At 36.8% G+C, this 27,621-nt stretch overlaps 1 protein-coding gene across 7 annotated transcripts in view; it reads left to right on the top strand.

Annotated features, from left to right (window-relative positions):
- Ddr (discoidin domain-containing receptor 2) overlaps positions 1 to 27,621 on the top strand; it is a 277,582-nt gene that overhangs the window by 193,653 nt on the left and 56,308 nt on the right. For all 7 annotated transcript variants that reach the window (XR_013037762.1, XM_076530266.1, XM_076530265.1 and 4 more), the window contains 2 exons: positions 14,968 to 15,115; positions 18,520 to 18,699. Coding sequence is in view for 6 of the 7 variants with exons in the window: in XM_076530266.1 (XP_076386381.1) it covers positions 14,968 to 15,115; positions 18,520 to 18,699 (328 nt within the window). In the remaining variant the exon portion in view is untranslated. The remainder of the gene's footprint in view (positions 1 to 14,967; positions 15,116 to 18,519; positions 18,700 to 27,621) is intronic.

Below are 27,621 nucleotides of genomic sequence, written 5' to 3'. Positions count from 1 at the left end.
CATTCAAAAGATATCTAAAGATTCTTTATTTAAAAAAAAAAATAAAATAATGTGTCAGACAGCAAGTTTCAGCTTTTACCATGATCAACATGTTAATATGACATAATTTACCAAGAGTACATAGAGAATATATATAAATATATATTTTTGTCCAGAATATAGTGCTAAAGTTTGGTCGTAAAATTATAGGACACATAGTAGATTCTAATGAAAGTGGTAGGGTATGCGATGGAACGGGTTAGATATCGTCCCTTTCTTTCGTGTTAGGCTGCTCGTTGTGGTTAGACTGGGACAATTGCCAACGGTGGACGTGTTTCATTACCGTCGATGTATCGACGCCAACGGGAACTGTTGGACCAACCCCTCGTCTGCGACGTCTTTCTATCGGTGTTCGTTATAGAACAAGCGAGGAGAAATTAAATAATCTGTAGAAAACACTTTGGACGAATTGTCGCCAAGTTACTGTAATTGAAAACTATTTTCCTCTCCTTGGGTACCATCCCCAAAAAAGGTTTCCCTCAGAATTCTCAGATTTCTCTCAGAAAAAATTCAAACAACACCAAGCAGAGACTTTTGAGACGATGAATGGTGGAAACGCAAGTTCGAGTGTTATTAAATCTTTTGTGAAGCGAAAAAGCATCTCATCAAAGGCTCGTAAGCCGACACGACGGTTTTATTTCAAGCACGGGAAAACATAAATGTACGTTCATCCTGTCTTGCGGAGAATACCGTTACGTGTTGACTTTCATCCGCGGATTTATCGCGACACACCCCTGGGAACGTTATCATCAGGGAACAACCGTGTCTTGTTTCTCGCGTGTAGTGTCCTCCTTTTGCTGGAATCTCAGCAGCACGCACGATAAATTCCGATGCACCAGAATTACCGCGTTATAGGCGTGTTTAGCCGGAAGCTCGCTCGCGTGGATAGTTCTGCGCGAAATATATCGCGCACAAAATTTGAATTTATAAATAACTGCTCCTCGTTCATTTTCATGTTTCTAATCCTCCACTTGGAAGATACCGATTTTCTGAAATAGCACCCTCCTTCAGAACTTTGCGGTTATAATTTATTTCTAGTAGGTTTGACAGGAGGGTGACGATAAAATTAGTAATCAAATCTGTAAATTTCTTTGTGGGTAGTTGCTTAATATTTTCTCAAATTCCTAGTGCTGTTATGATGGATCCTCGATCTTCATTTTTCTGGTGGATCAAGTCTTTAAGTTCGTATATTCTTAATTTCTCAAACTCGGGAAATGAATAAGATCTTAATTGAATTGGAGAAATGAATTGGATCTGAATTCTCAAGTTTTCAAATTTTTAAAAAACTGATTCTCTAAATTCCCATATTCCTATTCCTTCAAACTCACACCCCAAGTTCTTAAACCACCGTAAAACTCCCAAATTTCCAAAAGTGTACGAGTGTATAATCTCGTAAGACAGATTTGCTGTTGACTATACGAAGAATGCCAAAAACACGAGTTTAGCTGAAGATGACGAGTACCCGACTTGTATTTGACTTTGCGACCGCTCGCGCTTAAGCTCACAGATACCGAGGGTAATTTCCATCGAAATTTCAATCTCGTTTATCCACAAAGTAACTTCCACGATCCCCGTCCGCCCCAGTCATCGTCCCGCACCCTTCCGTTCACGCTGTATCACCCCTCGGGCGATCGTCCTGGGTGCTGGCAGCACGTATCGAATTTTAATCAATCACCGATAGGGACAGCCAATTCCAAAGCCAATTAACATATTCATTCCGGAGGGATTGTCGATTTTTTACACTGATTTCAACGACATTTGCGATACGAGTACTATTGCGGTCGTCACGTGCTGTTTATTATAATTCTTTTCTGATTAGTGGTGGAAGTAGTGGAAGGTTAAAAAGAAGTTATAGGAAGAGGTAGTTGTAGCTCGTAGTACTGGCAAGGACTTTTAACAAAATGTAAATGATTATGGTTCTAATAAGGGCTTCTGGCAAAAAGAAAATAGTTGTCTAATAATGGTGGCAAGAAGAAAATAGTACTTCTAACAGGGACCTAGCAAGAAGAAAATTATGATTCCAACAAAGACTCTGAACAAGAGACTAGTTCTAGCAAAGACTTGTAGCAAAAAGAGAATAGTTGTACTTCAAGCAAGAAGTTTCATTTTCCAAGAAGAAAATCAAGTTACTAAATTTTGAAAATTCCCACAACTACCAAAGTATAAAATGATCATTTTTAAATTCTATCAAGTGCAAATATAAAAATTGATAGATTTACAAATTACGAGTTAAATAATTTTTTAATGAATAGAATTACCACCTGTCCGATTCTAACCAGTCCATGTAGACCTGTATAACGCAATCTGCTAATTTCGAGCTGTACCATTGATTCGGGGTTGTAGAACAGTCCGTACAGGCAAGTACACGGCAGCGTATATTATATCGTGAAACAGGAGCAGGTATCGTGTATAATTCGACGCAAAGAGGTGGCGACGTGCACCAATACACGATCGAATCACGTATCGATGGATTACGGATTATCGGGCCGAACGTGAACACCCTATTAGCAGATTACCGCGCGGCCTGGAAACAATTTTCCACGGCCACACTTGTTCCCTCTCTGTTTTTCCCCGGTGTTCCTCTCGCTCCGTTTATTTCGCAGCATTTTCCGACGTCTGCTCGATTTTTTCTCTTTCCCTGCTTCGGAGCACAGGCTCGATCGGTGAGCGATTTCATCCAGACGAGAGCTGCATCCCGGAGGCTACGAAAGGAAAGGGAATCTCGTCGCGTTTTTTTTTATTTCGCTCTCTGCCTTTCGCTCCATTTTCGAAATATCTCGCCCCGTTCGAAATCCATTTCAACGTAAACGAACAGTTACAAACGGTGATTCTGCATCGTGGTTTCCCGCCGAATCGGGATTGTTCAAACGAGACTCGTTCGGTGAATTTCACGGTTATTCGCCAACGATTCACGGCGTGATTATGGGCTTTTTCGACGTTCGAGACCTGTTGATAAGGGAAAGATTCGAATTAGACCAGTCGCGGGGCGGATTTTGGGGGCGAAAGATTCGGCCGCAAGAGGATTAGACGCGAAACTCTCAACGGTAGATCTCCAGGACGATAATACTGCTGGAATATTTTCTTCGCGGTTCCAGCAACAGTCTAATGAGCATCCTCGTTAATGAACGTTTACAGGATGAAGCAGATGGTGTTTTCTTCGAATGAAATTAAACGAGCTTTTTCGGGGGAGTTAAGGGATTTCATTCGAGCTGTTAAACAGTGATTAGCTTGTATACAGCTGTTCTACGGGAAATATGGTGATTGGAGGGGAAGATTTCCCAGGTGTTCATTTTTAAGGATTTGTGGAAATTATGGGGAATTTGAAAGGCTGAAGATGAATTAAATTGGGAATGTTGAAAAATTGAAAAGTTGAAAACTTGAAAACTTGAAAAGTTGAAAAATTGGCAAGTTGAAAACTTGAGAACTTGAAAAGTTGAAAAATTGAGAACTTGCAAAATTACAAAATTGAAAAGTTGAAAACTTAAAGAAATTGAAAATTTGAAAAAGTGAAAACTTGAAAAGTTAGAAAATTTAAAAAGGTGAAAAATTGAAAAATTGAAGAATTGAGAATTTGAGAAATTGAAAAATTGAAAAATTGGAAAATTGAGAATTTGGAAAATTGAAAAATTGAAAAATTAGAAAATTGAAGAATTGAGAATTTGAAAAATTGAAAAATTGGAAAATTGAGAATTTGGAAAATTGAAAAATTGAGAATTTGAAAAATTGAGAAATTGCAAAATTGAGAATTTAAAAAAATGAAAAATTGAGAATTTAAAAAATTGAAAAATTGAAAAATTGAGAATTGAAAAAAATTAAGAAATCCATAACTGAAAATAATGTAATAAATCCACATAAGCGTCAATCAAGCTCATAACCGTAATAACGAAATTAGAAAAGTGTAGTAAATATCAACCATCGCACTTTAAACATGGCTTTCAGAAAAATGACTTTGGACATGGAGACCTTTCTCGCGTGTAACGATGCAATTACAGTATAAAATGCGTATATTTAATTGGCTGTAATTTATCTGGTAATCTAGCTCATTATAAAACAGCAGTTTTGTATTGTGCTTGTATGCATTGTTCGACTACGTGATGCTTGTTTTGCGACTTCGAAAGTGGAACATAAATACAGCTTTATGTTCCATAAAATTCAATGATCGTCTGCACGCCATTTATGCTGTAACTCAAAATTGCGCCGTTCCAGAAACAATAGATCCGCGATTTTATGCCTCTTTTTTTTCAAAATCATTCTCCCCTTTTCCCTCGTTAAATATCCGAATGGGGCTCACGAAAAATTCTCTGTCAAAATAACAGGAGCCAACGTCGGAAAACAGGACCTCGTTCTGTAATTTCTACTGCGCTCTGTATTTTCGTTTTAATTCTACCATCAGTGAAAATACTCGGATTATTGTCTTCTCGTTCCGTCGATATCGAATGTCCTAATTCAAAATAATTGGTATTTGGATCACCGCAGGTATTTCGATTGAATTGTCTTTTGTCAATTGTTCGGGAGTTCATTGTACTTTGTTGGAGGCTCTTGGGGAATTTGGGGGTTTTGTAATTTGCGAATTTAATTTGATGTATTGTACATTTTGGGAACTGATAATTTTGATATTGGGGAGTTCGATTATTTCGGGATTTTGGCATTTTGGGATTTTATAAATACCTAGACTTGTAACTTTTACAAATCCCCAAATTTGAGAATTTCAAATTTCTACAAATCCGTCAATTCTCAAATCTCAACATTCTACAAATCGCCAATTTCTCAAATCTCAAAATTTTCCAAATCCCCAAATTCCCAGATGTCAAAATTTTCCAAATCCCTAAATTCTCAAATTTCAAAAATTCTCCAAATCCCCAAACTTCCAAATCTCCGAACTCCGAAATCTCCAAATCTTCAAATTTCCAAAACCCCAAATCCCCAAATTTCAAAATTCCCAAAATTCTCAAATCTCCCAAAATTTGCCTCGAAACATCCCCAAATCACTGGAACTCAAATTGAGCGGCTATTAAAAACACCTAGATTAAAAACTCGTCGCATACAACGGAAAGTAATCGTCTACACGGTGGCAATTCTCATCGCAAGCGGAAATGGGGCATTCACCGTAAGCGTGTTCCGGTTTTTCGGCTTACCTTAAGACGAGCCACGGCTACCATCTGCTCGGGTTACCTTCGAAGACTTCGACTTCGTAACCTCGTCGAGATAATGAAACCAGGCGGAAGACGTTGCACCGGTGGCTTTAATTCCATCAGTACACCGTCTTCCCGGGGCAATTCCAATTTACCCTGCCTTTAAACCACGCCACACGCCACGCAACGCCTCCGGAACTCTTAAACAGCTTGCCGTGTTCCGGGAAAATTTTTATGGGACTCCGTGCAACGCGTCCATTTTCTACTATTACCATTCACGGTCTCCTTTCGTTGCGTTTATAATCTCTTTCAAAGTTTTGGGAATGTACTGGCTTGCTAATTAATTGTCTAGGTATTTCTGACAAGATATCGTATTTTGAGGAATGGAAGAAGATGGCGGTTTATACAGGGTGTCTCATAATTGATGTAGGTCCCTGAAATGGGGGGTAGCTGACGTGATTCTGAATAAGATTTCCCTTTGCAAAAATGGGGTTTGAAGCGTCGTTTTTGAATTATTAAGGAAAAACGGGGACTAATCAGAGCGCGAGGATTACGCATGCGCAGACGCGAGAGCGACAGCTTCGGACAACGCGTAATTATCCAACGCGTGGTAATCCAACGCGTAGTAATGCAACGTGTGGTAATGCAACGCGTGGTAATTCTACGCGTAGTAATCCAATGCGTAGTAATCCAACGTGTACTAATACAGCGTGTGGATATCCAACGTGTAGTAATCTAGCGCGTGCATATTTTACGCGTAATAATTCAACGCGTAATAATGCAACGCGTGGTAATTCTAAGCGTAGGAATCTAATACGTGGTAATCTAACGCGTAGTAATCCAGCATGTGGATATCCAACGCGTGGTAATCCAACGCGTAGTAATGCAACGTGTGGTAATGCAACGCGTGGTAATTCTACGCGTAGTAATCCAATGCGTAGTAATCCAACGTGTACTAATACAGCTTGTGGATATCCAACGCGTAGTAATCTAGCGCGTGCATATTCTACGCGTAGTAATTCAACGCGTAATAATGCAACGCGTGGTAATTCTAAGCGTAGGAATCTAATGCGTGGTAATCTAACGCGTAGTAATCCAGCATGTGGATATCCAACGCGTAGTAATCCAACGCGTAGTAATGCAACGTGTGGTAATGCAACGCATGGTAATCCTACGCGTAGCAATCCAATGCGTAGTAATCCAACGCGTACTAATACAGCGTGTGGATATCCAACGCGTAGTAATCTAGCGCGTGCATATTCTACGCGTGGTAATCCAACGCGTAATAATGCAACGCGTTATAGTTCTAAGCGTAGAAATCTCGTAGAAGTCGACATGTTAATTTGTTAGTAATTATTGGGAGAGCTCTATATTAGGGAAATAAAAGGGACCCTTTTTGTAATACTGAAACGTATTAACGAATTTAGACTCATTAATGAAAATCTATCTATGCCCATAATAATGTGTAGAAGATATCTCATTTAATTGTAATCGCCTGAATATCTGCTTTATTAATGGAACCGAAATAATCATATGTAATTTCAATGGTATTAAGTAATCAATATCTGGTAAATTATGATTATCCCATTGAAATTGCGTATGAAATATTTTAAGCGTCTTTATAATTAAACATTCTGCTAATTATACTAATTGTAACAATTCGTATAATAGTACTAAAGTTACGACTAAAGCTGTAAGTGTGTTATGAATAAAGGAAAATTTTCACTGTAACAAAAGAATTTTCATGTACGAAATAACGAGAGATGAGAGTTCATCAGTAAAGTGGAAAATTGAAAGGCACTTTGAATGTGCACACATTCTTCGGTTGATTTGATCGTAATGCGTAGTAATATCGTAAAAGGGGAAATTTATTAGGCATGATACGGACGGGAATAAAAGTGGAGTTACTGTAAATAAGGAAATATCAAGCTGCCGACGTGGGCATTTTAGTCTGAAACAAGTAGCTAATAAAATCGTGAACGTATCGTTGAAACTACCATGATTCTGACCTCTCAAAAATCGACTCCATCTCGTGCTCTGACTCGATAAAAACCCCGAACATTCTATTGACCCAGTAACCTTCTTGGGTCCTCTCTGGAGAGCTGTTCCGTTATGGCCGGAAGGAGCTCCCTGTGGATAAGGAAAAGTCATTCTATTAAACCTAGAATGGGAACAAAAGGATCGTTAGTGGAATGTGTAAAGATAGGGGACATTACCATTTTCAAAAGTCAATCACAAAAATATATCACTACCGAATCTCTTGATTTACTTTCCTAATATTTCAGTCTGAACCATGTTCTCCTTTTCCACTTATTTCACTACAATTAATTCGTTAATTTAATCTTTCACTTCGTTGATATACCTCAACTGAAACTTTGTATTGATTAACCTCTTAATCGAGCCAAGAAAATATTTCGATTTAAATAAAACAATTCCCGAATTTAAATAAAACTTTCAATACATTTAAATCTTCAATTACAACATTTTGATTGATCGATTTTAATTACAATATTGTGATTCATCGTTTCAGATGAATGACACATGAATTCAAATACCTCTTTCAATTCATCAATTTAAATACGTCTTTTAATAAATAAATCCTGTGGTTCATCAATAAATCTTGTAACTCATCAATTTAAATAGAAATTTGTATTTAAGTAAAATTTTTAATTCGATTTGAAAATTATTTAATATATTTAAATAAGGTGTACAAAACTAGTTGCCGAAATACCATACATGTTTACCAAATCATTCGTGAAACTTGAGAACGGATAACAGCAAGTAGTATAAGCCATGTATGGTCAGACGTAAACAGGCTGTTAGTGGTATAAGTAGTATTAGCCAGTGCATGGTCAGACGCCACCGTGTCAGTGGTAGTAGTACAAGTCAATGTACAATCAAACTGTCGATACTGACATGTACTGTGTATTATTACAGAACTATTAAGTTTCTTCGATACATTCTTCTTTTTTAACTTATATTTACTTGATGTGCTATGAATCTGATTTATTATAAGTTTTTAAAGTTACAGTCCTTACACGGAAGCCTTCAACGTATGTGCGTTAAAAATGTGCATACATGGCTTATTACTCAACACGTAACGAAGATATTAAAAATATAGAAATTTCGCATGTTCCCGGTTACATAACGTCACACTATCCCGCATCGCATATTTCGCACATTTCCGCGTGCCATAAATACATAAGCATCCACGGTCCAGTTAATAGGCAATGAATATCCAACTTCATTGTCATCCGCATCTATGCCACGGTTCATGAATGATAAAACAGTCATCACCAAACCGCGTTAAACGAACGATAGAATAAGCAAAATAAACAAAGAAGCCGACCATGCAATTACTGAACCAATAGCACGTATACGAGAAGCGATTCGTCCGAGTCACCGGATATATGGGTTCCCTTCAGAACGATTCTCCCTCCTTCTAGCACGGATATCAATTTTATGTGTCGGTAGGACGATATCGGGCCCGCCGCCACTACCCCGTCCCCCGACGCTTGTTTATGGCTGTATTAATTATTCCTATCGCGTATACGCCGACCTGCTGGCTTGTATTCCCGTACGTTGCCGTAGTTGCAGTCGCAGTTGCAGTTGTAATGCATCCGCGGTCGGTCGTTTCCAAGCCGTCCGATATAACCTCTCGCAAACGTCCCGCACCGCACTGCTCCGCTTCGCTCGCAACGATTTAAGGGGCGCGTTCCATTTGCGTGGCGTTTACAACCCCCTGCACCGCTTACAGCTGTCTACCCTCCACCCTTTGCTGTATTAAGTCTGCATCCGTACGCTGCCAATTCGATGGACGATTGATTCGTGTGCATCGGACCTGTTCTCAACCCTTTTGATCTTGATACCTACACGTTCATTACTCATGGATACACATTATATGTACATGTGTAGCGGAAATGTAAGATTCTCCGTTTAACCATTTGTGTAAACTGTGCCAAAATTTCTGCATACTCTATAAAGTTTGTATACTGTCTAGTACAGATATGCCATTTGAATACTGTCTAGTATGTGCACATTTATAGATACTGTATGTACACATTTCTGTACTGAAGTTTGACTGAGTCTGTTTATGAAGAACATATGTGTATGGAGAACATACATATGTATTTTCCAATTTGTTTCTTCATAGTACAAAAGAACTCAAAACCGGTGTAATTTGTACTCTGGTCCACAAAATTGTCTCACGACCAAAACGATGTACCTACATCGTACCAATGTATCATACATACATGATATCGTATGTGTATCGTATGTGGTATATCGTGTACTGCATCTCATATCGTGAATCTGGTGTATTATACATATAGTGCATCGTAGATCTAACGTATCAATGAAGTTTCATGACTAAAAAGATTGTCCACATAGCATCATCCATTATGTCTATATCATTACATATATGCACCTATGCACATCACACCCATACACATTACACATGCATCTCGTATATTTAATATATCATAAATCTCGTCTAATGTATATCTCATCATACATCTCATGCATCATAGTCTGATCATCCTTATTAAATAAACAGAAAAATATAATATAAATAAAAATTCGAGGTTCGTTTATTCTATGGAAAGTTGTTACAAAATATTGTACAGAGGGATACAAGTGTTTAGTTATTCAGCGATCCAGGAGTTGTAAAACTTGATTTCCGTAGTCGATTCGACGATCCCGAAGTTGTTGGAATCTATTTTCGAACGGGAGCAGTCGTTATTGGATCCCATGACCCTGGATGCGTCGGTATTGGTTTCCACGACCCGAGTGGCTCGATATTGGATCCCCTGACCTCGGACTCGTGGACAACCGTGTCTGGTGAACCCGGTGTTATCGATATCGAGTCTCGTATGGGTCAAGTCTTTGATGCTTATTTGTGCAATTGAGAACTTCTGATAACAGCTCTGTAATCAACCATTTTATATACTCATTCACATATCGTCCATCATTAAAGATGACACCCTTATTAAGCAAGTCTAATTTCTTTGTTCGTTGAAAGAAATATTTGCTACTAAAACAATGCGTATATTTTATTAAAGTACGTTTTAAAATTTTGATAAATGATTTACTAAGTTGGGTACATTTGAATATTCTGAAAAAATATTTCATTTTATTCAAGCTTTAAATATTTTTATAAAGTAGGTGCATTTGTTGAAGTCTCTTGTAGAAATTCTTCTAAAGTTTCATGAAGTATAATTTTCGCAAAAATACATTTTATCCACACTCGTTTTACCCATATATAAAACTCTGCTGTTAATAATTTCCTAAAGATGCCAGAAGTAGTTTAAAGGATTAATTGAAACGATCGTTAGAGGGACAATAATGGCGTCGATTCAGCATTTTCACGGCGGAGTCATGTTCTCAAATAAAAATCGTTTTCCCCCGATTGAGATAGGAGAGCAGCTTTGTCATCGATGGTCGAACACGATACACAATCCTTATACGGATGAAACGGCACGAAATTCTCTCGCCATCTCCTCGAGTCGTGTCGTAGACGCGAGAATCACATCGTCGGATTTCATGGAAACGGCACGAATCCATTTAATATATCTGCCGAGACGCCTGCAACACGCGAGGATCGTTCGACGCGTGCGAAAAATCTTGGTGAAAATCGACTTTCGACAGGCACCGTATCAGTTTGCGGGACTCCCTCGACGATTTCATAGCTACTCAAATATACGAGCGTGGAAATGCTCAAAATTCAAAGAACATGAAAAGGAACTGGCTACCTTATTCAATCGAAAATGCGATAAACTCTACTGCGTGAAAGAATTAATAATTCCGAAGAGTGAACTACTTTATACCGTCCATTTTATTGATTATAAAATATTACATGCTTTACATACAACATATATAATGAGATATTAATTAAACTGTCTGTTTAATTGTTCATATTTTAACGTGACATTTAAAAGAATACTGTAAAATTAAGAGTCTTTGAAGAATATGAACATTGCATACGCCATTTTGTGTTTGTCTATACGGTCCACCATTTCGTTGTTCAAAAAACATTATGTACTTTGTGTCGCTTTAAACCAACATACTTAATTGAATATTAATTAAACTATCTGTTTAATTCTTCATATTTTAAAGTAACATTTAAAAGAATACTATGAAATTAAGATTCATCTAAGAATATGAACATAGCGTACGCCATTTTGTTGTTCAAAGAATATTATGTACTTTGTGTCGCGTTAAACCAACATACTTAATTGAATATTAATTAAACTAGCTGCTTAATTGTTCATATTAGACAATAATATTTAAAAGAATACTATAAAATTAAGATTCATCTAAGAATATGAACATTGCATACGCCATTTTGTTGTTCAAAAAACATTATATACTTAGTGCCGCTTCAATCCAATATACAAAATTAGATATCAATAAAACTATCTGTTTAATTCTTCATATTTTAAAGTAACATTTAAAAGAATACTATGAAATTAAGATTCATCTAAGAATATGAACATTGCGTACGCCATTTTGTGTTCGTCTATACGGTCCACCATTTTGTTGCCTACAGAACATTACGTACTTAGTGTCGATTTATTCCAATATACTTAAATAGATATTAATTAAACTATCTGCTTAATATTTTACGTTAGAAAGTGACATTTAAAAGAGTACTTTCAAATTAATAATTCATCGAGTATGAATTTTGCGGACGCCATTTTGTGTTCATCTGCAGCGTCCGCCATCTTGATTTCAAAACATTGTATATAGAATCTAGTGTTACTTCTGCATGCATTAATTAAACTATCTCCTTAAACTTTTATGTTAGAAAATATTACAATTTATTATAAAAAAAATGTAAAGTATAATATTAAACATAAATTATCGTTAGCAATATTTCATCTTAATATTAAAATAATTTTTAATAATTTTTCTATAGAGCCTTGACTGTTTACATCAACCAAAATACTCGAGACAAAATAACCATATAATACAACAGACCTAACCATACAATGTAACAATGTAACGTAACCTACTTCAACTAAGAATGATTGATACGTTCCCGAATTCTATAGAAATCGATCAGCATATTTGCGAGGCAGATTAAATTTCCAAATTAGTTAGCCAGAGTAACAATACCAGTATTCATCCTTAAAGAGGCTCATGAAACCTGATCCATTAACGCAATTAAACCACAAATCTCGTTAGATATTGTAGAGTATATAATGTGTCAGCCTCGTGTTAAATCAACAATGGGAAAATGTTTAGTGTAAGATCAAAGCAACAGGGATATTCACGTATCTCGTTACTAACCCTCCGGTTGAAAATAATATACTATTCCTGGCTGGATTTCTCTGACAGGAAACGTCAGAAGGATCAAATTGCGGGCTTCGTATTTTTCAGATCTAGTAACAGATATACCCGGTTAGAAATTCTAATCCGAACGAAAGGTGAACGTAACCGAATCGCAAAGAGTGAATATGTTGGCACTGGTACTGTGGATTGTAGAAATATACTTTTATAAGGGTGGAATTGGGAAGGGTGGGAAATTTGAAAATTAGAAATGGGGAAGTTTAGGAATAGGAAAATTACAAAATTAGAAACGAAGAAATTTAGGAATAGGAGAATTACAAAAATAGATGTGGAGAAATTTATAAATAAAAAATTACAAAACTAAAAATGAAGAAATTTATAAATAAAAAATTACAAAATTAGAAATGGAAAAATTTATAAACAAGAAAATTACAAAATTAAAAATGGAAAAATTTATAAATAAAAAATTACAAAATTAAAAATGGAGAAATTTCTAAATGAAAAATGAAAAAATTTAAAAGTAAGAAAATTGAAATATTGCAAATGGAAAAATATATAAATAAGAAAATTACAATATTTCAAATGAAAAAATAAAAATAAAATAATATTTCAAAATTGCAAATGAAAAAATAAAAATAAAATAATATTACAAAATTGCAGATGAAAAAATAAAAATAAAATAATATTACAAAATTGCAAATGAAAAAATTTATAATGAAAAAAATAATAAACTTGAAAATTTGCAAAAATAAAAAACTGAAAAATTTGAAAGATTATGAATTCTACGTTTATGATCTGATTGCGTCCGGCGTTCATATTTCAGTCGAAATCGACTTGTTATCTTTCTAGAAGCAACTCTGTGGCAACCCGTTCTCCAGGGAATCGATCGATGGACAAACGAACGACGTTCACTGCTTTCTATACAGATTTAACGCCGGGTATTTACATTTAGAAGAGCTGTTCTTTGCTAATCGGATCTGGAAAATGGTACTTGCTGTTGGGATTCGGGGTTGTCTCGAATCAACGATCGCCATTTAACGACCTATTTTGACTCTCCATGCACTTCTGCAATTTTCAGAAGCAATACCCGATTCTCATCGTTTGTGGTACTTCTGCAATATAAATATTTTAAAATGATACTTTGTAATTACTTTTGCAAAGCATTGGGTTAGGAGAGTTGCTTGTGAAATTGACCATGTAACGGGAGGTTCCTAAATTCAATACTCTGTATTGAATTGTTTTTATAGATTATCAATTTTTTAGTTTAAAAATTCTAAGTGTTTGAATTTTATTTTTAGGGTTTCAAATTTTCAAATTTGCAATTTTCCAAATTCTTAAATCCTCAAATTCTGAAATCTCCAAATTCTTACTTTCCCAATTTGCTAAACCCCCAAATTCTCAATTTCCCAATTTGCTAAATTTCCAAATTCTCAATTTCCCAATTTGCTAAATTTCCAAATTCTCAATTTCCCAATTTGCTAAATTTCCAAATTCTCAATCTTCCAAATTCCCTAAAGCCCCAAATTCTCCATTTTCCAATTCCCTAAATCCCCAAATTTCCACCTCCAAAATTTCAAAATTCCAAATTCCCCAAATCCCCAAATTCTCACTTCCCCAATTTCCTAAATCCCCAAATTCCCACCCCCCAAATTTCCAAACCCCCAACCTCAAAATTCCCTCCACTCTCTACATTCCCCACAACCAAAAATACTAATATGGAAATATATCCACGCTAACTCTGTCACATTAATCCGCACGCACATTCATATTTATACCGATTAAAAACCGACAGGTAGTAGAATCTAACAATTTATTTTCGGAATCGAATCGACAGGAGTTCGACATATTTGTAACTGCGCGATATTACTATAAAGATTTTAAAACCTGTTTCGTGACTATAATTATGATTGATCGACAGCAAGCGGACATTTCAGACCAACAGCAATCCCGAATTTAATATGATAAATTCTGTCATGAATTCCTATTGTAATCACTTTAAAAATCGATCTTCCGTCCGAGCTGCGTTCACCTAACTGCGTCGACCTAACCTAAATTCGAATGTACAAAATGTCAGCTGTTAAGATAATTCAAATGAGTACACAACACGCAAATATTCTGGGATGCTAATATATGCTCCTTTAATTAACTAAATTTTATCTCTTAATTATCTAAATTTACTCTTTCTATTAACTAAATTTAATCTTGCTGTTAACTAAATTTAATCTTTGCGTTAACGAAATTTAATCTGATAGTTTACTCAATTTTATCTTTGAATTAACGAAATTTAATCTGATAGTTGACTAAATTTTATCTTTGAATTAACGAAATTTAATCTTACAGTTAACTAAATTTAATCTTAACGAAATGTAATCTTTCAATGAACTAAATTAATCTTTTAATTAACTAAAATCTTGTGTTCATTTACATAATTTAAATGAACAAGAGCGTCACAGACAAAAATATTTTTAAATATGACCACTGAGATTTTTATACGTGTATTTTGCAGCTTCTGGCGGGCAACAATAATCCATACTCCGAGAAGGAGCAAAGTTTCGACCCAGCTATTGTGGCGACCAAAGTCCGTTTCATCCCTTACACTTCCCATATGCGCATGGTGTGCATACGGGTGGAGCTTTATGGGTGTCCATGGACCGGTGAGTGAAATTTATAGAAACTCTTTTCGTATCTCTCTCTGCTCTTGTTTCGCAACAATGCATCCACTAAGTATTGAAAAGAACGAAGTTCCTCGGTTTCGAGCATTCTTATCACGCTGTCGCTGTTTTCCATTTTATCGGATCGGAGAGCTTCTTACGCCAGAGGAAACGTGCGATCGAGATCATATTTCTCTCTGTATTACAACCTGCATTTTAAATATTCGTAGATGATATAGGAATATTTTGTTACAATATGAAGGTTACATTTTGGGGATAACTTAAACAGATTCAAGTTCTGAAAATTCTGTAGGAGACTCTGATAAATTCGGTCGAAATTTGATTAAATTATGCGGTATAATTCAGTCAATATAATAATTGTACTTTTTTTCTGTAATATTTGTATGTTGTCTCAATGTAACAATTTTCACATGTGTTACATGAACATCTATGAAATCATGGAGACCTTCGATATTTGTAGGTTATGTTCATTAAATATGTAGCAGGCATATGTAGATACAATAAATGCACCTAGGTAAAAGTTCAATATATGTATGTACAATAATAGTCACATAAAAAAATATATCACAAAATTTCACATTTTTCATATAAATGAGTCTAACATTCTTCCACTGCTAATTCGTCATAATAATGAAAAGTAATGTACCTACATAAAAGCGTAAAATTGTAGCTACATAATGAATAAAATTTTTATATTTCTCCTCACCCCATGTCACATTTTTAAAATAAAAATTTAATAGAGCTTCAAACACATCCACATATAATTTTCAGTAACATTGAAAATTATGTAAAATTTAACTTGAATATACCATATATCGCTATATAATATACCATATACATTTTATAAATTTACTGAAAAAAAATTAATTAATTTGGTGACCTAATAAAAATATGATCAATTTGATAACTCGAATGACATCGAAAAAATAGGGGTTGCGTAGTAATCCAGGAAGAGTCATGTAATACGATACGAGAAAACGGTGTATTCGATAATGGAAAACAAACATCGCCGGTGTAAATATTTCTTACGAAGGGTGTAGCAATCACGAACAGCATCGTTGCACCCTGTACAACGGTGTATCCATACTTATGGAACCGAGAGCAACAACGACACTCGAGACCTGTCGGGTGAACCCTTTCGAGTTGAGATTAAGGCAAACACACCTGTACACCGTATTTCGATCGGTCTCGTAAATCTACCCTGAAGCGGACTTCCAACAGATGAGGATGGACGTTTAATCAAATAATTGATTAATTCTATTCTAGGGTGGTGAATTGAGGATGTGAATATATTTAGGGATGAATTGTGTAAATAGGGTTCAGAAATAATTTAGACTTCCAGGTGATCTTGTTAGATTTACTTATTTTTATATTTTTGTTTATATGATCAAATTTTTAGATTTCTTTAATATTTATGTAAGGTAAGAGGTCTTAAAATTCTCAGATAATTGAATTGTCAGTCTTCTTAATTTTTGAGTAGCCAGATTTTTGTTCAAAATGTCTAGTTGATCATTTTGAAATGTTCAGTTCCATTCACATATTTGTTCGACCATACTAGTGATCATAAAAAATGTACCGCAGAATAAATTTTCAAATTTTCAAATATTTTAGACATAAAACCCATTCTCTAATTTTTAGATTTCTTTAATATTTATATAAGATAAGAGTTCTTGAAATTCTTAGATAATTAAATTGTCAGTCTTCTTAATTTTTGAGTAGCCAGATTTTTGTTGATCAAATTGTCTAGTTGATCATCTTGAAATGTCCAGTTCCGTTCACATATTTGTTCGACCATACAAGTGATCATAAAAAATGTACCGCAGAATAAATTTTCAAATATTTTAGTCATAAAACCCATTCTTCCGCCCCATTTTCCTACAAATACTTGAGTTAATGAACCCCGGCGCAACAATGTACTCGCAATTCAAGAGCACTAATTAAAACTATGAAATTAAAAAAATCCCTCATTACTTTCGTATCAAACCATTTTCCATATTTCGCAGGGTAGTTGAAATTACAGCAATTGCAGCCAGCGCGGGACAGTTAGTTCGGTTGCATATTTCTTGCCAGGTTTTTTTTTCATGCAAGCTAGCCCTTCGTGCGAATATACCCCATGATAAATATAAATACGGTGTTTTTGCGCCGTTAAAAATTTATCGCTTTGCAGCGTTATCGGAAGAGAAAAGGGGGTGGTTCGCGACCGGAAACGGAAGGGGTACGCCGTTTTTGCTCGACACCGGCGCAAACTGTATCACGAATTTAATGGTATCGAGCATTTAATCTCGTCCGCAATATTCGAGACTATAAATTCGATATTCGTTGTTCGACGAAGCATTAAGGAGAAGTATTTTTCACGAGAAAGCGTCGGTGAGCCGGTATCGCGTCCGTTCTCATCGACGTCTGTCAATTTCCGCGTGGCGATACTTCCTGTCTCGAAATAAATCATTTTTCCGTGGGTCGCCGGCGAGGAAACGGCGGACTTTCATCGAATATCATTTTGACGTAGATGAAGATGTAGAAGGATTAAATTACGACACGTTTCCTACACTATTTTATTCGGTCACCCTCTTTTGCGGATAGCTAACATTTTTTTAAACTGTTGCGAAATTTGGAAATTGGGAAGTATTTTCAGTTTTGCACAGTGTGTTTGTTTTTAGTAGAGAACTATGGGAAAATGAAATGAAACGTGGATATTTTTCGTTCGAAACTTTTAGTTGGATTCGTTTAACACTAAAACTACCAAACTGATCAAATGGCCGCTCCATAAGTGGCCGCTTCATTATTACAAGTTACACATCTTGTTAAAGTACATTCCTTGAAATCAGCATTGATTTTTATCAAGATAAAGAATAAATGTGTGTATTAATTTATGTTTCGCTTCAGATATTTATATTTATCTAACGTTCCAAATTATCAAATCTTTTAAAGTCCATAACTGAAAATTTAAGAGATCTGCAATCCAACAGCTCAAATATTTCAAAATTAATATTTCCTTACATCTAAATTTCTAAACATAAATACACGTACCACAAAATGTAAAAACCCGAGAAACCCGTAAGTCAAAATACAATAACCACCCCAAATTCCTCCACATTCCTCCGTGCCGTATCCATCACCGATACACCCCAATTTTCCCCGGCGGCGCTCGTCATAAATAAAAGAATCACGCCGGAGTAGCGAATAATCCGGATAATGGTATGCCGTGATAAAAGTTTGAAACTTCGCAGTTGTTCGAGATACGCGATTTAACCGGTGCAATCTTATCACGTATAAGTCGAGAATGAAACGTCCATCTTGTCAGAGCGTAGCGGAGCACGATGATGCATAGCACAGGGGGAACGTGTACCACGGTGAAACCGTAACTCTTTTCTTTGTCTGTATTGCAGAGGGCCTGGTGTCGTATTCCATGCCCCAAGGAATTAAAAGGGGCTCGGAGGTTGACCTTTCCGACAGGACATACGACGGCAAGGAGGAAGGAGGTTACCTCTCTGGAGGACTCGGTCAACTTGTCGACGGCCAAAGGGGTCCTGACAACTTCAGATTGGACGTCAGTGGAAACGGGAAAGGTGAGCTATTACTTCAGAACGTTGCTATATCGACACCTTAGATATCTTAGTTAACTTTGGTTTTACTAAATCATTTTAGTAGCATGTGAGTTAAAATCAAACATGGGTATGCAGGATAAATTTCATTAATTCGGGGGTAGTTTATTTTACGAAATACACGTAGGATAAATTCTTCTGAATTTTTTTAATGTTTATTTTACCCATTCATGTTCCTAGGAATATTTAGTGAAGTTCAATACGAATTTTAAATTTAAAAAATTCTTGACCTCTCTGATGTGATATGTTGATGCACCACCTCGTTGGAAGATCATACTCCTAGCAGCTAACATACTTACATTTCAACAAAAAAAATTGTATTAACTATACGTTTAGTTGAACGAGCTTTACAGTTGATTTGCTCAGAAATGTTATCAAAAAATGTAATATAACATAAGCATAAAATGATAATATAAAAGTATTCATTTTTTAACGTAGAAGCACCCCTTGTCCTGCGATATTATCCACCCAGTAATATTGTACATTTAGTTAAAAATACCTGTTTATAAAAATTGTATTAAACCGAATGATTTTCCAAGTGCAGAAGGTACATCCACTTTCAGTCCCATTTTTCGAAAGAAGTATTTCCGAATTAAAGATTTCCGTGTATTTTTCCGTGTCCACATATAATGGTCGTAAACGAAGCAATACCCGACTTATTATTTCGTTCCAGCTGCGCTTCCTCTTTTCTCCGTGAATTTCCGTGGAAGATTCGATTTGACGGGGTCGAACTAATCCGTGAGAGAGTAGGAAGCTCTAACGAAGACGGGACACAGTAACCCGTTCGATTGGTATCGTTTGCCTTCTTTTCTCCAAGTGGGAATTCTCATCGAGACTCCGGAGAATGTTATTAAATCTCAATTGTAGATTCGTGGTTTCATTGGCGGAATTTAATTCCAGGTGCCTATCGGATTGCATACGTATTATTGGAAAGGGAATACCGATTCGAATAAAAATTACTTAGCGCCACCTTTTAAAGATATTTCAATGAAAGTATCTTGCAAACGAGCGGGTAGATTTTTCCGTGACCACGAAACAACTGTCTAGGAAATAAAATGTTCATCCCGTCGATTCCAGGTGTGTAGGTCAGTGATAAGAGAATTCCAGGAAGCTGGATGCTCGGACTCTCCCGTAGGCGAATCGTGTTCCCTGGCGTCCTCGAATCTGTTCCAATTTACATTTATATTGAACCACAGGCTAGACTGCAAGCCACACTGCTGTTTACCGGCTCCCTCGATACATTTGTGTCTTTCCATTTACGCCCTGGGACAACCTGCAACTATGTACATTCAGTTTCTTAAACTTTTAAACCCGCAGAGACTGCGTGCGCTCTTTCTTACTTTCGTTTACAATCATGTTGTACTACCTGCAATCGTGTTGGACTGGGCCATTTGTTTCTGTAATGTCTTGCGAATTCTACGACTTAATTGTGAGGAAGATGTCGTAAATATTGATGGAAACGCCGATGTGAACATTGCAGTGTATGTAGATTTTGTTGGGAAGGAATGTTTTTGGATATGAAGGATTTGGGAGGATAATTTTTTGCAAATTTGAGGGTTGAATTATTTCAAGTTTATGAATTAACGAATACACAAATTTACATATTCCCAAATTCTCACATGTTCAATTTGTCAACCATCCAAATTCTCACATCCCCAATTTGTCACCCATCCAAATTCTCATATCCCCAATTTCTCATCTCCTCAAATTCCAAGATTTCCAAATTCTCATCTCCCCAAATTCCAAGATTTCCAAATTCTCACATCCCCAATTTCCCACCTCCCCAAATTCCAATATTTCCAAATTCTCACACCCCCAATTTCTCACTTCCCCAAATTCTCACATCCCCAATTTCTCACCTCCCCAAATTCCAAGATTTCCAAATTCTCACATCCCCAATTTCCCACCTCCCCAAATTCCAATATTTCCAAATTCTCACACCCCCAATTTCTCACTTCCCCAAATTCTCACATCCCCAATTTCTCACCTCCCCAAATTTCAAGATTTCCAAATTCTCACATCCCCAATTTCCCACCTCCCCAAATTCCAATATTTCCAAATTCTCACACCCCCAATTTCTCACTTCCCCAAATTCTCACACCCCCAATTTTTCACCTTTCTAAATTTCTAAATTTCCAAATTCTCACATCCCCAATTTCTCACCCCTTAAAATTCCAAAATTCCCAAATTCTCACATTCCCAATTTCTCACCCTTTAAAATTCCAAAATTCCCAAACTCTCACATCCCAAATTTTTCACCTCTCCTTTTCCCCACAATTTAAACCTTTCATTCCAATATCTCTCTCTCTAATCTCCCGCCCCTTAACTCCCCATGTATCCTTGTTAGAAACTTTCACTACATCACACCTGAGAACCATTAAAAATAACACAATAATCTCCCAACATTATAAACAGCATTAAATCCTGTCGAGGTATGCTATTAGAAACCCGATGAAACTCTGAGAATGCAGGAGTTGTGAAATCCGTGTAGTATCAATAAACATGATACAATAATTACCACGTAGAACCTTGATCATTCCTAACTACGTAACGAGGAGTCAGTAACGCATCTATCGTATCAAGGAGGCAACCTCGTAATTACTTTTGCAAACAATCCGTCGAGAAAGCTTATTAACAAGAAAGCTAGCAAAGTATCTCGTCGAGATGGAAACTTTGGAAATACCGCGAACTTTATGACGATATTGGAATCAGCTACGTCCCTATACTCTGGCTCATCTGCCAACAATTTGCAACTTATTATCTGGGTTGACCCACTTGCTTGCGGAATCACGGTGACGTGTCTCAAAGACGTTTTAATTATACTCTGCTCGGCTTCTGCTATGGACAAACATATTACAACTAAAAGAATTGCAAAATTTCAAAGATATGAAAATTTATTAATTCACAAATATCAAAATTCCTATTCCTAAATGTAAAAACATTAGTTCCTAAAAACCTAAAAACAACAATTCGTTTAATCAAATTTTCCTCTTTGATCTAAAATCAGCGACACGTCAATATAATCCCGAGAATCGTGCAATATAGTAGAAAGTACGATATATCTACACATATCGGTGGTTATTTTACGGCCCCCTGAATGTTCGGAATTGATGGTAGATAGGGAACGAAGGCGGCGACGGAAACTGGAAACTATTTACTCGAGGGACGATATTAAGGCTGGGGTTTATATGAAAGCGGATAGATCAAGCGATATAATGCCACTATGTATGGGACGCGAACATTGTTGGAAAAGAGGCGATGCCAAGGAAATCCTAGGGAAAGGTTAGATCCCGAACAGATATCGAATCGAAGCGTCGAGCTTTTAATAACCTTTAAGGTGTAGAGTGTCTTCTGTTGGGATACGAAACGAAGCCACCCTGTCTCGGCACCCTCGACACCCTCGTTTTTCTTTTCTCCGACCCTGGCTTGTTTTTACCCCTTCCCCGGGGAGTTCGTCGAACAGGAAAGATAAAAGTGTGTTGGATTTATAGCGCGAAAAACAGATCTCTGTTGGACTGTGTATCAAGTTCCTTACGGTCTATGGGGTTGGAGAAATTGAAATATAAATTGAGAATCATTAGGGTGCACTGAGGGTGACTTTGTTTCGAGCTGATTGAGACAGTGTCTCAATTATTTTTGTTATTTTGCATTGTTATTTTTATGAGGGATGTTTATGGGGTTGGTACTCTTTATCTTTTTGTGGTAGTCTTATTTTTCGATTTTTTATTTTGTTGGTGATGGTGCATTATATTATGCTATGTTGGTTATGTTAACGTGATATGGATATACATATGTGCTGACATGTGTGATGATATCATATGTATATAATATGTATGTGTATACATATGTGTACATTGGTATATACATGTACGTATGTATACATGAGTTGTATGTATACATACATGTATACGTATAGTCTCTATAAGAGACTATACATATTGAGACTCAATCTGAGGTTAAACTTTGAAGTCTAATTTTGGGAATCAATTTTGAAACCAAATGTCGAAACTAATGTTTGAGGTGAAATTCTGAGATCAAGTTTGAGATCATATATTGAACCTAATTTTTTTAATCAAATTTTCAGAATAGTCTTTGAAATTTTGTCTGAGCTTCAAGGTCAGTTGAATATCAACTTATCAAATCCTCCTGTCAGCTACATTGTGATGAAAAATAAACATATATTATCCCTGAAGAAACGTAAAATTGCAGTCAGAAGTAAAAAACACTGGGTAGCGAAATTTTTTAATTCTTGCAGTTAAAATGAGAATCGAAAAACGACACGTGGTCATGCAGCCAGCAGCAGATTCGATAAAAATCGAATCCACAGTTAATTCGAGTTTAACAACATTCGCGATCTGTTCGCGTATAGATCGAACGATTCGATGTTTTCCTATCCTCTTTGTTTTTTCCCTCCCCGCTGTGTGTGTGTGCTTTAACAATATGAACGGAACGCGAAACGAGAATATTTCCATTCGCAGCCTAGCGTGTCTGAAAAATGACACGTTGCATCGTTGGATCCGATTACCCGATCGACACCGCGCTCCGACAAACGAGACAATAAAATCTGTAACATAAATAATCCGCGAATCGCGGACGTGACGGGAAATTTGTTTGGCGACCGGGGGTCCTGAACGGCCGTTCGTTCGTATCAAACGAACAAATTGTTTCAACGCGGAACGCATTTGTTGCAAATTGCTGGATGTGCTGTTGAAAAGGCTCGGTCGCGACCACCCCAACCTATTTTCGGTCGAACGGCAGCTGCTGCTTTTTGAATGTTGCCTTAATTAATTGTCAGCTGAATGAGAAATAGCGGGCGTGCCGCGCAATCTGTGACTGCATTGAATCGCGGTCTTTGAACGAAAGAAAAGATGTCTCCTGCGATCTTTCCGGTACCGCGGTTTCACGATCATCGTTCATTTCATGCAAATGGCCGGTGTTTCAGCTGACTAATATTTTTCTTTGGTTGTCTCAGCTCAATTCAACTTATTGAGCCCTTGTTCGATTATAACTCGTCACACTCGTGACGCACACTATATAGTTTAAATGTGGTAAGCTTCGTATTTTCATTGCAATTTTGAGTTCAATTCTAAATCTGTATAATGTGCGAGTGCAATATTTTAAAATACAAGAGATATATACAACATCTTTACAATTTGTATCATTTTCCATAATATTTTTTGAATAAAAAAATGTAATAATAGGGTCTGACAGGAAAGTGCCTGGTTTATTAATGCAAGTTCACGAGTTCAAAACCCTCCGTCATATTATAATTGTTTTTTCACTGCAACTAATTAGAATCCAAATACTTTTAACCTTAAACAGATATAATTAAGCACGCAGAATTTTTCTTCCCCCGAAAGTAATGAAACAGAATTTCCTTTTATGGAGCAGAGATTCCTCCCAAGCAAATAAAGAATTAATTGTTTTGGTAGAATGTAAAAACATCTGTTTTTTAATTACTTGGAGTAAAACGAGGTGGAATACAGTTTAGAACGGTTGGATACAAATTACGCACTTTACGCGTAAATTTCTCTTGTGTTCTGCGAAACTGCGAGCTGTACTTTTGAAAAATTATGCGTCTATGATTGTGCTTTAAATAAAATGATGTTGCTAAGTGATGTATCTTTAATTATTTATTACTTCTTTTTCGTATAATGTAGTTTCAGTGTCAATGTTGTAAAACTTGTCATTATTTTGCATTGTAAAATATTAAAAATATCAATGAGACAAATATATAGAAATCTTCAAACGTAACCTAAGTTCAAAAATGAAATACAAATTTAATTTCCATCTCATAAAATCGCCTCAAGTTTCCAATATTTTCAAACGTATCACAATTTGATACAATTTATCCAAAGAAAATAAATAATCTGTACAGATATTTTTGAAATGATTGAACCTTTAAATTGATAGAGAATAGTAATATGAAACGACACGAAACTCCTGATATACCGAAACGTCGTCTCATGACTTATGAACAGTAATGTACATTTCTCATCCGAGGATCAAGCATAGTGGCTCGTTGAAAGCCAAATCTCCGCTTCAGAATTCAGCGCGATGTAACGAAGCGTCGAGCCGAAAACAGGCTCTAAATTATACACCCGTTGGACCTGCATTGCTGATTTCCTGGGATTATCTTCGCAGTCGAATCCTGTATATCGATCGTCGCCGACAGCATCGTTGAAATATTAGTTACGCTTCGAATAAACTTCCGGTAACCCACTTACGGCCGTTCACCGCCATCGCGCCTTTATTTCCCGGGGATTTATACGCACGTCTGTCCCTGTTTCGAGCATGTCCGTGAATAACAACACCGACGATACATTGTTGCTGTCCGCGCACGCACTGTCGGGTGCCATGTACGTTTCTTTTGCATAAGGACACATATGGAAATTTTATGATGTTTAGGACACAGTTGTAGCTGCCACATTTTGAAATTTGAAAATTTTGCGTTTTCTAGTTTTGTGGCTTGGCAGATTTTTAGGTTTTTAGTTTTCTACTTTGGTAGTTTTCTAGTTTTTTACTGGTCTGATTTAATTTTTTGTTAAATTTTTAGGTTTCCTAGATTCTTAGATTTCTAGATTACTAGGTTTCTAGATTCCTAGATTACTAGGTTCCTGGGTTCCTAGATTCCTAGATTCCTAGATTCCTAGATTCCTAGATTCCTAGATTTCTAGATTCCTAGATTTCCAAATTGCCACGTTTCCAAATTTCTAACTTGCCAAATTCCTACACCCCCCAATCCCTAGCTCCTAGAATTCCTATGTCCCCAAATTCCTACACCCCCAAATCCCTAGCTCCTAGAATTCCTATGTCCCCAAATTCCTACACCCCCAAATCCCTAGCTCCTAGAATTCCTATGTCCCCAAATTCCTACACCCCCAAATCCCTAGCTCTTAGAATTCCTATGTCCCCAAATTCCTACACCCCCAAATCCCTAGCTCCTAGAATTCTTATGTCCCCAAATTCCTACACCCCCAAATCCCTAGCTCCTAGAATTCCTATGTCCCCAAATTCCATATTATGACACACTCGTGATGCACTCATAATGAGTGCATTAATTACCTTGTCAAATCTCTAACTCCTAGAATTCCTATATCCCCAAATTCCATATTATGACGCACTCGTGACGCACTCCCAATGCACTTGTGACGCACTCGTGAAGCACTTGTGATGCACATGTGACGCACTTAAGACACACTTGTGTTGCAATTGTGACGCACTTGAGATGCACTTGTGTTGCAATTGTGACGCACTCATAATACACTTGTGACGCACTCGTGACGCACTCATAATGCACTCGTGACACACTTATGACGCATTTGTGACGCACTTGTGACTCACTTGTGTTGCTATTGTGACGCACTCGTGACGTACTCATGACACACTTGTGATGTACTTACGACACATTTGTGACGCACCTCTGCTTCAGCTGTGAATTTCACCCAAAATTTAACTACTCTTCAATTTCCTTTTGAAGTCAAATAATTTACTAAAAATTAGTTAATAACAATGGTCTAATACCAAATTGCCACAACATTTCAACTTTCTCCGTCCACTTTAATATCGCAGTGATTAATCAGTTCCGACCCGACAAATAAATCATACTACAAGGGGTTAACTCGGTATATTAACTTCCGGTAACCCACTTACCACCGTCGTACCTTTATTTCTCCGGGATTTATACGCACGTCCTGTCCCTATATCCAATGTGTCGGTGAGTAACACGCCGCAAGAGCAACGAAACGCTGTTCCACGAAATGGAAGAGTTTCAGGAGCCGCAACAGCAGTTATTGCACGAATCCCGCCATTAGATTTCACGATGCTCGTGCACGAATACATACGTAGTCGTGTGCTCGTGGAAACACGAGAATCGAAAATGGACTGCAATAGCCCTAAAGCCAACCCTGCGCCTGTTACGCGTTTTTCCGAAACCCGGGCTCGGTTACTTTTCGCGGTTCCCTTCGAATTTCCGCCTTTAATCGGACGCTGCCTGCGGTTTTCGGAACTTTTCGCGGCTTCGAATTCGGAAATAGTCGGCGCCGAATATTTCCGGAATAAACTACGAAAGAAGTTTTCGAAGCTTTAAAAATACTGATGGCTATATTCGGATCAGAGGATGTATAAAAAGTAGTTTGAGTCGAAATTTTGAGGCAGTTTGCCTTGATGCTGCGTAAAGTAGGGAGATGTTGATGTATGTTGATTTAGGGGCAATGTAAAATTTCTGGGGATGTGTTTTTGGAGGTAGAAATGATTTGGAACATTTTAGGATAATTTTTGGTGAATTTGCAAATTTTTAAGTTGGGGGTCGCATATGCACAAATTTATAAATTTATAAATGTGCAAATCCACAAATTATCACATCTTCAATTTGTTATTTATAGAAATTCCAAGGTTCCCAAATTCTCATATTCCCAAATTCCGAGATTTCCAAATTCTCACAACTCCAAATTTCTAGATTTCCAATTTTTCACATCCCTAAATTCCCACATCCCCAATTTCTCACATCCCCAAATTCTCACATTCCCAAATTCCAAGATTTCCAATTTCTCACATCCCTAAATTCCCACATCCCCAATTTCTCACATCCCCAATTTCTCACGTCCCCAAATTCTCACATTCCCAAATTCTAAGATTTCCAAATTCTCACATTCCCAAATTCCAAGATTTCCAAATTCTCACATCCCTAAATTCCCACATCCCCAATTTCTCACATCCCCAAATTCTCACATTCCCAAATTCCAAGATTTCCAATTTCTCACATCCCTAAATTCCCACATCCCCAATTTCTCACATCCCCAATTTCTCACGTCCCCAAATTCTCACATTCCCAAATTCTAAGATTTCCAAATTCTCACATTCCCAAATTCCAAGATTTCCAATTTC

Source organism: Megachile rotundata, chromosome 3 (assembly GCF_050947335.1).
Source record: "Megachile rotundata isolate GNS110a chromosome 3, iyMegRotu1, whole genome shotgun sequence".
Classification (NCBI taxonomy): Eukaryota; Metazoa; Arthropoda; class Insecta; order Hymenoptera; family Megachilidae; genus Megachile; species Megachile rotundata.
Note: the sequence above shows the minus strand (reverse complement) of the source record. Positions and strands in the feature narration are given on the sequence as shown.